The 11,911-nt window shown below is 38.6% G+C and overlaps 1 protein-coding gene across 4 annotated transcripts in view; it reads right to left on the bottom strand.

Annotated features, from left to right (window-relative positions):
* Positions 1-364: 364 nt before the first annotated feature.
* PPARGC1A (PPARG coactivator 1 alpha) overlaps positions 365-11,911 on the bottom strand; it is a 118,720-nt gene continuing 107,173 nt past the window's right edge. For 3 of the 4 annotated variants that reach the window (XM_062213097.1, XM_062213096.1, XM_062213098.1), the window contains 3 exons: positions 9,850-9,971; positions 9,353-9,504; positions 366-4,528 (listed from right to left, as the gene is read on the bottom strand). In XM_062213097.1, coding sequence (XP_062069081.1) covers positions 4,425-4,528; positions 9,353-9,504; positions 9,850-9,971 — 378 coding nt within the window. In that variant the 3' untranslated portion in view covers positions 366-4,424. Of the gene's footprint in view, positions 4,529-9,352; positions 9,505-9,849; positions 9,972-11,911 lie in introns of all 4 variants that reach the window. The other variant, XM_062213099.1, reaches the window with a different exon arrangement.

Raw genomic sequence — 11,911 nt, 5'->3', positions numbered from 1 at the left:
TGGGAACCTTTCCACAATGCTATGCTAATGTTGGGTCTTGCGATTCAAGTGGTTGGGCATACGAACAGCTGTGTGAAATTAGGAGAGGGGAGAGTGTGGATAAGGCATTGTCTGTCATTAGGAACACCATGAGCAGCCTGACAGTAAAACTCACCAGCGACTGAGTTTATCCCATATTTAACCTGATGACTTGCCTATCATGGGGGTCTGCATCTTGTTGCAAGGCCTAGAAAATTATCCAGTTCATCTACAGTAGAATAGTTTCCTACACCAAACATGTTTTTGGGTTTATCCCTAGAGACAACAGCTGGTACTTAAAATATACAATTTCCAGGGTTAACTACAGAAATAGAGCTAATCTGTTTGATAAAGGCCCTTGTCACTTTTCATCTCTGGATGTTCATTATAGAAATTACCACCTCTGCCTTTGCCATTTGAAAGGAGACAGAGTAAAATACAGAAGGTGCACATTACCTGAAAGTTGAAATGCATCCATGAATATGGAAAAGCAGTGCGAAAGGAAGAGCAAGCCGGAGAGGAAATAGAATAATAACAAGTGAGTAATGTGTACTGATCTGAGAAACATGCCAGCAGTTGGGTTACGATAAATAAGAAAAGCAGAAGTAGATTTGAAACATTCGTTTCCCTTTATTAGCTCAGTGAGGCTGATGTGTACTGCACATTTAAAAAAAAAATCACAGGAATTTTCATACAATGAATAAAACCACAACAATACATGTAGAATTGGCAGGTGGAAATAAAAGCCCAGTAAGGGCTCAACTAATCGCTCCCTTTCCCTCTTCAGCATAGTTCAACCAACAGTATTACACTTTCACCTACAATCTTAAAGTAGCTCCATCAAGTCAGCAGTTCACATTATTGAAAATGTCTGTCACATAGGTACAAATTTAGAATCATCACATTATATTACATGGCTATTCTAGGTCATCTATAGATCAGGTCTTAGACTACAGTGATTGAAGTTCTCGTTACAGCCATCGAAAAAGGACACATAATCATTACCTACAGTAAGCTCAACATCTACAGGCATGGGAAGCTTTCCTTTTTTTGTCAACTGACCCAAACATTATACCCCGACAAGGAGACGTTCCTCTCTGCTACCCTGAATGTTGACAGCCCTACCGTCGGTCACGGCATTGTTTAGCCAAAACAGATCTTGTTACACTGGAAGAATTATTCTGCTACATCTCTTTAAAACAAACCAACAAATTTTAAAAAAAAAAAAACCCCACATTTCTAAAGCACCAGTTCAGTTACCAAAATTGTAGATGTGGTACTTACCACAGCATGAAGGCAACGGCCCACGGTCATCTAGAAACCTTACAGATCTATGCTGAAATTTGCCTCTAGCGATGATGGGGTACACATGTTCATTTGAAATATTCTCTCCCAAAGATTTAAAAGTAAAAGGAACACAGCTTATATTTTCATGGGCTACCCACAGTGTCTGCACAAGAAACAAAACTCCACTAATTTTAGATGCAATTCGAAGTCCATGGAGGAAAACTATCTTCATAGGAACAACATTTGTGAGGCCAGAGGGGGGAGATAAATGAATTCTCCAGGTGGAATCTGTAATGTCTTTTTTTTTTTTTTTTCTGGATAAGTAAGAAAAGAAACCAAGTATTTCACTCATGTCAACAATCCAGGGCAAAAAAGGAGAATGTATTTTAAATTGGATCACAAAAATTTAAAGGCAAAATAGAGAACACAGCTGGTCCTTGAACACATAATAGGATTTACTAAATATTGATTTCTTAAAAATAATTTATTGCTCTTAATAGTCTTTATTATTATTCTACAACAGAAGATACTCAAAATTCAGAAAGAAAGACTGTAAACTTTAGTTTGGCGTTCACACAGAGTTAAAATACCTGCATTTAACCTACAGAACAACAAGAATTAGGCGGATTAAGGATGTGTTACTGTTGTAACGCAGAACCTTTGAACAAGTTCTTGTATTTCATAGTATTTTTATTGCTTTCTATCTACTTAGAAATAAGAAGCCAAAAAATCAAGCAAGCATCCGACAGGACAGACAGTGGATTCACTCAGAACACAATATGCTGGTGATAAATGATGCAGCTGTCAAAATTAGCCGCATTGGCCTGGGGGTGGAAACCCATTTTATAAGATCGTGTTGGGTGAGAGAGAGGAAAAGAACGGTTAAGTAGTAGGTATATCGTGTCTTCCAGAAAAGTCATGTCAGCCAAACAGTAATCGAATCTCAACTCAGAAACTTGAAATACACACTCCAAATGTTAGAGAATTCCATTCCAGGGACTCCACACTCAGACGACATCCTGATGCTCAGAATGGAGTTTTTTCTGAAGTTTTTATTGAATTTAGCAGAAGCAATGTCATCAAGAACAACATCATGGTCACGTCAGAGGCCATGCTAGTGCAAGTAGAAACAATGCTTCTGCAAAAGCTGAATTCCCCAAATGAAGCACTTACACTCCAACCTGACAATTGCCATGCATCCTAGGTAGAAAATTTCCACTGGCTTTATTATTTTCATCATCTCATAATTTATAATAAATAGGCTATCTGCAACTGATAAATATGTCTCTTTAGTAAACAAAGGAATGAGATATCAGTATTTATACAGGATGCATAACTGTAAAAAATACAGATAAATACCATCATCATACTCTGCCAAGGGAAAAGAGTTACTGGCTTCAAAGATAGTCTTCAGACACACATTAATTATTGTAAAAATCATACTGTAATTATTACCTCAGCATTTTGTATCAAATTAAAATCACAAAAATTAAAACAAAACAGCATTTTAAAAAGATTTTGACCTCTAGTTTCAAAACTACTGTTGATAGAGAAAATAAAAACATTTCTTAATGGTTACCCATTGAGAGACTTTACATAAAATCATGATATTGTCTAGAAAAATTTTAGATGAGAAAATTTCATTCCCCTAACAAATCCAGTGTATAAAACTTCAAAGAAAAACAAGCAACAAGAAAATGTGGAAAACCATTGCAGAAGTGGTTACACCTGTAGGGGACGAGGCTGCTTCTCGACCAGATGCTGAGATGGAAGCTCACCTAAGGAGGGGTGGATGTGCGTGGAGCATTGTTTTGTGGTTGCACTCAACGGACACACACTCTGTCTTTGTTTTTTACAATCAAATATATATAAGCAGTAAGTTCAGCTTCTAAATATGTTAGTGTACAATAATTGTTTTACCTCATAATTACATTTGAATATTCTCGATTAAGAAAAATTTAGCAGTTTTGAAAAGAAGGCTGCATTTACAGTGCATAGCTGTAACAAAACAGAACATCGTCGTATAGTATGTACATAAAATAAAAATACTCCATTTAACATCTGTAAATACTTAACGACATCAGAGAATGTAGCAATTACACTATCTGAACACATCTCAGAGAGTTCTACCCAACTCTCATTAGTACTGTAACACCGTGTCCACTCCTCAGAGAGAACCACTGAACAAGCGACACGCTTGACCGTTAACAAGGCTGCTAAAATTTGTCGTGGAAGGTCAACATTTTGAACATTTACATGGGTGTCAGGACAAAGGACGAACTATAGAAACTTCAAAATGTTAGGAAAGTATAGCATTCTGGTGCCCACAGTATCCTCTCCCACCAGATTCCATGGCAAAAGGAAAAAGGAAAAAGAAAAAAGAAGAGAGAGAGAGAGAGGGAGAGAGAGAGAGAGACAGGGAGAGAGAGAGAGAGACAGGATATTAGTTCTAGGAACCTGTGGTTTCTTCGGGATTGTCATATAATCATTATGTTGCAAGAGGAAGCTTGCTTCGAGTTGATTTTGCACTTTCTTAAAAAATAGAGTACGGAGGCCGATGTTCAGACACCAGCAATTGTCACTTTAGGGTGGTTTGCGGTTGGTTGATTGGTTGATTAGTTTTCTTTCCTTTTAAACTGACATTTTTTTTTTTTCCTTTTGAATAGAATACGAACATTTTGAAGTTCTAGGTTTTAGGTGTGTCTTCACGGAACTGCTGCCATTTGAAGTGGTTTGCCCTTGCACGCTCTGGTCAGGTGCCCTCAGTCCCCACAGGCACGCACGCATACTTCCCCCAAACCAGGCAAGCACACATGCACACACATACACACACACACACACACCATCACCAAGAGACTCCGGGGAAAGCAAACTGACACCCATGAATAAACATGTGCTTACTGGATAGCATTCTGTCTCTTGCCTCTTCAGCAGCTGTGTTCATGTAAACCATTGTTGTTGTTGTTGTTGTTGTATTGTTGCTGTTGTTGTTTGTTTTTGTACAGAGAGTGTAAAGGAGGAGAAATTCCTAAGTATGACTTTCAGTTGTCTGTTACGGAAGGGCGCACTGTCCCGTGAGGTATTCACCAGCCCTCTGTCATCCTCCGCCAGGGAACATGTTACCTGCGCAAGCTTCTTTGAGCTTCTTTCAGTAAACTATCAAAATCCAGAGAGTCGTACTTGCTCTTGGTGGAAGCAGGGTCAAAGTCATCTGAGTTTGAATCTGAAAGAAACCCAAGCCAGGTTAGATGCAGGTTGAGGCACTACCTCAACCATTCCAATTCAGTAGCACCAGCCTCATTCAATAGCAACATCACATACACATATATATATGGACAGGCAGTGGGCTCAGTTGTTAAAAATGCCCCTTGGGATACCCACAACACACACAGGAGTATCTGGGTTTGAGTCCCACCTCCAATTCCCAGTTCAAGTGTATTGCTAATGCATACCATGGTAGGCATCAGGTGATGGTCCAAGTAATTGTATCTCTACAACTCATGTGAGAGACCTGGTCTGAATTCCTGGCTCCTTACAGCTTGGCACAGCCCTGGCTTTTGCTGGCGTTTTGAATGAATCAGCAGATTGGAGCTCTCTCTCACACACACACATTCTTTGTCTCTCAAAATTAGTTATTTTTAATAAAAAAAAGAATGAATATAAATACCTCTCCTCAGAAGGAATTTTGAAAATATTTTAAATTTCCTAACTGGATTATTCTAAGGGAAATTCAGAATTTCAGTGTCTCAATTTCCATGAGCAAATATTATTTAAAAAAAAATAGTTCTCAAGACATTTTTTTTTCCCTGTCAAATTTGGTGTTCATATACATTTCCACTTACAGGCAAACCATGTCACATAGTAAGCAACTGGAAACTTTCTAGTCCCATGAGAAAGAATTTAGCTACAAGCTTTGTCTGAGGCAGTAACATCCACACTACCGCTTTCTCTACCCCTAACAGAAAAGCATTAGAATACTATCTAATACAATAGAAATTTTATACGAATAATCCAGTGGCCATTCTAATTCGTTTTCAAAAGAAAGTGCTACACATAGTGATCCTACATTAATAAAAACAAATCGCGACACATTAGCATTCCTAACACCTGGAAAGCTACGGGCATGTTATGTATTCAAATTAATATTTGTTGAATGAGTATGTTAATCTCAGACACCAACATATTATTAAAAACATGGTTGAAAATATTTGAGTTGGGACCTGGGAATGCTTTACCAGTGAATGCAAACAGAGATGTGAAGCTATATGTATATATTCAAGGTACTGATAATGTAAGACCTTTCTTTGAGTTAATAAAGAATTTGCGATGAATGTGTAATTTATTTCATTTTTCTTAGATATTTATATACATGTTTGCTTCATAACTAATTCATGATCAAAATTATTATATTCATAACACTGACTGGCCTGTTCTGATGCTATAGTTCCAATGTCTATGTCTTTATCTTTAATATTTTATAGAGGCTTTTTAGAAAGAGCCATTTGCTTAAAAGACAGTAAATAGAAAGACACACATGGAGATTCACACAAGTCAGAACTTAAGTCCTTGTTTCATCACAATAACTTCCATCAAGACTCTTCTATTTTGCAGTCTCATTTATAAAACTGGCTCATAAATAGTAGCTGGAATCATTATGCTTCATTATAATAATATTGTAGTAAGCATTAAACTAGTTTAAATAGTAGAGAAATAGTATGCGTGAGCTAATTTAATTTGCGGGAAGCAAATAAAATAAGAAAAACAGTTGTTTGCATTCATCCAACATGCTGTGTCATTTGACTGTCTTGGTAAAATGAATCTTTATCACATCATCTTCACTTTCCTCTTGCATACACGTAGGCTCCAAATCCCTCCACACACCCAGGATGTTCATGCTCACCATATTCAGTGCCCGTGCATTTCCTGAAGCATTTAACTTGAACACACCAGGGAGCAAAGACAAAGACAAGACACCTGAGAATTGTGAGTTCCAAAGCTGGCCTCTGGTGTTTACTTGTACAGTGTAAAATAACTTTCAGTTTCTAACTTCTCATTGCCACCATATTAAATTGTAAACATCTACCCTTTCCTGAACTCCTAAGATATGCCAAGTTCTATGCTAACAACTTCACAAACACCTATTAGATCTTCACAATGACCATTATAATGTAGCTTACAAGTGAAAACCAAGGCCGGTGCCACGGCTCACTTGGCTATTCCTCTGCTAATCACAGTTGGGGCACCGGATTCTGTCCCGGTTGCTCCTCTTCCAGTCTAGCTCTCTGCTGTAGCCCGGGAAGGCAGTGGAGGATGGCCCAGGTCCTTGGGCCCTGCACCCACATGGGACACCATGAGGAAGCACCTGGCTCCTGGCTTTGGATAGGCACAGCGCACCAGCCGCAGCACACCAGCCACAGCATGCTGGCTGTAGCAGCCATTTGGGGGGTGAACCAACAGAAAGGAAGACCTTTCTCTCTGTTTCTCTCTCTCCCACTGTCTAACTCTGCCTGTCAAAAAAATTAAAAAAAAGACAACAACAACAACAAAAAACCCAAATGCTAGAAGAATTAAATTGTTTGGCCAAGGTCAGAGGTAACCAAGTTTCAAATTCACAGCTGTAGGACTGCAAAGTCAGGGCTCTTGACTACACCAAGCCTATATAAGGAAAAACTACTTTTCATGCTAATGTAGAGCTTGAGGGAATTGGCAAAACCTATGCTACTACAATGCACATAAAACATACTTTTCAGAGAATACTGAGTGAGCTTAGAAACAATGAAGCTGCTATTGCTGCTGGCCAGGCAGGGAGATAACGAGAGGGGAAGCATCCTTCTCAGAAATATTCCGGGGAGGTTCCATTCAATTTGGAAACACCATCCAGTCTTCCCTCTATCAGTGATGAATCGAAATCTAAAGGCCCCTCTAGGTAGCTTATTTTAAACTCTAGATGTTTTGAGAGACTAGAAACACCCTGGCCTTCATCACTGAAGAAAATAAGTCAAATCAACTCAAGACTTCAATCTGTCTTGACTGTTTTTATCAGCCAACATTTGAACAAATGACTTGCCACATTTTATATTTTCATCCTTAGGCCTCTATCTCCCTAACAGTCAGCTGCCGCTCCCCTCCTTCACACTATCTGCTTAGCTTGTGAAGTGAATTATAGCATATTCCCTGTGAACAATGCACACCACCTATATCAATTACTCCAGGAAGACATCAGTTCGTTGGAAGGGAGAAAAGAAATCCCTGTGTTTGGTGTCCATTTCTTTCTTTACACAAAGCCAGAGCAAGTACAAATAGATGTCAAATAATGCTGAGGAACATTTACATGATAATTTAAATTCATTTTAAATTAATTGAAATCATCACATCATATGCACAAGACATTTATTACTCTTCTTCATTCTTTCTTCAAAGAATTTAAAGACTTACAATGCACACATTAGATTGGGAATCACAAAGGAGCAAAATCCAAATTGGAAAAAAAATTAAGATGTCCATTGCTGCATTATTTATAATAACAAAAAATTGAAAATGGAATCATTCTTTAGCCATAAAAGAACAATTAATTATAATGGCGCCATTTGTCAAAAAATATTATGCAATCATTAAAATAGGTTGATGCATTATTTTCCCCTAGTTTTGCATATCTATGTCTTTGAGCAAGAGAGAGAGTGAGACAGACAGTGCTGCATTGCTGGGATACTCTCCAAAGACCCATTTAACACTTGTGGCTGACCAGAAATGAAGCTGGAAGTTTAGGACTCAACTCAGGTCCTCAGCGCCCAACTACTTGGGCTGCCACCCACTGCCTTCCAGTGTGTGGTTGCACATTACTAAGAAACTGAAATTGGGAGCAAAGCTGGGACTTGAATCTGATGTGGGAGGTGGCATCCCAACCACCATCTTAACTACCCAACCAAATGGCCAACGCTGATAGAGTATACCTAATCCTGTTGGTCTCAGTGGGAAATGAAGATTTACACACACACATACACACAGTACTTTAAAAAGCTCAGGAAAAATGGAATTAAAAAGTGAGTTCATCTTGGTGCAAAATATTTTGAAATCCACACATGGTTTTATTATAACATGAACTTTTTGAAGACAGTGTGCGTGTGTGTGTATGTGTGTGTGTCTGTCCTCATCTATAAGAAACTAGACATTGTGAGGCAGACTCCTTGAAGACAAGTCACTTGACTGGTAATAACTGATAGGCTGATGGGTGATTTTACTTGTCTTTCTAATAGCTTTTTATCTTTTCCAAATTTTACCCCTTAAATCTACATGACTTCCACAACAAAGAAAAGCAAATACTTATATATGCATTATTTTCCTATCTGTAAAATGGGAGTGTGATCAGATCCACCTCCAGGACAGTTCTGATAATTTCATGAGAAACGCCTTACAAGATCCTGGGGTGGGGCCTACATGGACACACTGAACACCTAACCGGGTTTTCTTTTTTCTTTTGTTTTAAAGAAAGGGAGTAGGACGTGAATCAGTATTTGAACTTTTATTTTCTTCTCCCAAGTTGTGTTCCACAGGGAATGACAGCCTTCCTAAGAGTTTGTGAAATAATATGGAGAAAAAAACAGGACGTTTACATATTTTGTTCCATAAAACAATGATAGTGATGCTAGGGTTTGTACGAAAGAATCCGGGGTAGGCACAGAAATCAAAATCAGATTACAACACACGCAAAACATAAACACATGTAAACATATACAATATATCAACACACACACTTCCAAACAAAATACCACACACACACACACACACACACGCACATACTCTCACTCATGGTATAGAATTTTAGCAGCCGGGCAGACATAACAAAGAATTTACTTCTGCTGCTTATTGCCAAATCCTACGTCCTCTGCTTCTGAACCAGTCATGTTCACTTTTTAAAAAAAATTTGTATTCAAATATTCCTTCTAGTAAAATAAAGTGATGGTCCAATCTACAGAGCCCACGAGTTATGTTTGCTCTCATTTTGGGCTCTACTATGGATTCCTCATTCCACGTACAATAAAATCCATACCTAGGTCTGCATAGTTAGACTTGAAAAATTGCTTGCGTCCACAAAAGTACAGCTCGAAGTCTGTTTCGTTCGACCTGCGCAAAGTATATCCATTTTCAAGAGCAGCAAAAGCATCACAGGTATATCGGTAGGTAATGAAACCGTAGCTGTCTCTGCAAGGGACAAAGCGGAGAAGTTCACAGCTGGGTAAGAGTCATTAGCATTTGGGACTGTAACCCTTTCTACATGGGAAGACTTTGCCCGTGCTAATGTCTGAGCCACTGCATCCATTTATCAGTGTGATTGTCCTGTCAAGCAGCTAAATACTTATTTCTGGGACAGGAAATCTCAAGTAGAAAGATTAATAAATAGGGATGAAAGAAAATAAATAAGGTTCTGAACTCAACATGTCACCTGTCAAAGCACTTACATTGGCAACTCCCATCCCAGTAATCTTCTGGCCATAATTTTTTACATACGTCAGCTTCCAAACAAGAAATAATCTTGAAGATTCTCACCCATCATCCCGCAGATTTACTGTGCACTCCTCAATTTCACCAAAAACTTCAAAACGGTCCCTCAGTTCTGTCCGTGTTGTGTCAGGTCTGATTTTACCCACATAAATCACGCGGCGCTCTTCCTATGGGGGGAAGTAAGGAAAGATTTAGCTCATCGGGAGACAGGAAAGCAGCTGACTCTCTAGAACCACTAACAGATCTACAGAAATGCAGAGCAAGAACTCAGAGGCATGCCAATTGGACAGAACACAGAAAGGCCTGGAACCAAGTTCTACTTCCCATTTCTTTCTCCTATCAAGCTCTTTGCCCTCACATGCATCCTTCTCTGTGCCCCTTCTTCTCCTCATGTTTCCTACCCATGTCTGATGCTCCCTCAGGTCAACTTCGATGGGTCAGAAAAGAAACTAGTGCAAAGTGGCCTTTTTTTCATCGAATAGCCGAAAAATACCTAACACTTGCGATCCGATTCTTAATCTTCAAAATTGGTACAAAACTGATCTATTCTCCAAAACTACTGGATACCTCATTAACTTAGGATTCTCATAATGAGATATGCAAATGTTGACATCCACAGAGAGAAGTTCTCAAATTCTAACATAAATAAAAATGACTCGGGGTCCTCGTTAATCACCTAAATTATGATGGCTTATGTCAGCTGAGCTAAAACAGTTTGGGAAAGTAAGATTCAATAATCTTCATTTTTATCCAGCATACTCCAGTTGTCGTGATGCAAGTGGTGCAAAGACAATAATTTGGGAAATATAGACTTAAAATGTAGGCCATTTTAAGCCTTGGGCCTTTGAAGAATAAGTGCTAAATAAAAGAGGCTATACATTTCACTTTGCCAATAAATCTGGTCTTCTTTTAAGAATAGACTAGAGAGGCATTGCCTAATTCTCACAAATGGAGTCAATATCATCATAATCTGAAGTCATCAACAATCTATAACCTGTCAAATGTAGCAAGAATATTTCATATTCTGAGGATGAATTCCTTTTTTTAAAAAACAGTGTTGCACTTTTAATGTGAGAAGGAATCCTACACCTCTTGTTCAAAAAAGACAAGGCCAAAGTAATGGCACTTCTCAAATCTGAGAAAATGTTTTAGAAGAACATAAAAAGTTAATATAAAGAACGTGATTACCGACACAGGAATGAAATAATCTTGAAGTGTCAGAGATTTAAGTTAGATTGAAGCAAAGACTTGGAAATACCAGTGTTAAGTATACTACAAATACTTAGTACTGGTCTGTACTAAAGTACAGATATAACTTGCTCATGAGTTTTCTCTATACTGAGAGACCTCCAGTCTCAGATGGTATAAAAATATTTATTCTTGGGACAAAAAGATGCCTTGCGTTATTGATTGAATATATTTTCTTTCCATAAGCACAGTATCTAACGATGCATCTGGTAAAGAGTAGAGCATCAACAGGTACTTGTGAAACACATCTGAACAATGAACAGATTCTATCTTTCTAGATAGTGTGATCACCTGTGTCCAGTCTTATTTTCCCATATGCAATGCTTGCATCTCTATTTTCACCAGAAATGCATGTGGCTCTGAGCTTCAAACTCAGATAACCAACTATTGCCGTGACATCTCAGGCTGGCTGTCCTCTCAGCATCTCAGGCTAGACTATCCCTACTCAAACCTCTTCTGCTTCACCCTTCCCCTAGCTGGTCCTTTTACAGTGCTCTTGTACAAGCAAGGAGAACACCATCCAATCAAGTCATTCATGACAAAAAGCTGAGTGTCATCCAGAGCTCCTCCTACATGCTTCCCTCCACTTATGCAACTGCACATTAAATCGTGTTGCATTGCATCTCTTACATACAGTTTAGTCTTTCTCCTTTATTGCATCTCTCCTAACCTGCCAGCTTCTGTTTCTGAACTAATACAACAGCCTATTACCTCAGATCTCTGTGTTCAGCTTTACTTTCCTCCAGTCTATTCTTTTACCACCATCAGAACAGTCTTCACTAAGGAAAGAGGAATCCAATCATGCTGATCACCATGAAAAACATTTCAATGGATTCTCTTAACTCCCAGCAAAAGACCT

This window comes from Lepus europaeus, chromosome 16, assembly GCF_033115175.1.
Source record: "Lepus europaeus isolate LE1 chromosome 16, mLepTim1.pri, whole genome shotgun sequence".
Taxonomy (NCBI): Eukaryota; Metazoa; Chordata; class Mammalia; order Lagomorpha; family Leporidae; genus Lepus; species Lepus europaeus.
This window is presented reverse-complemented; position numbering and strand designations above follow the sequence as displayed.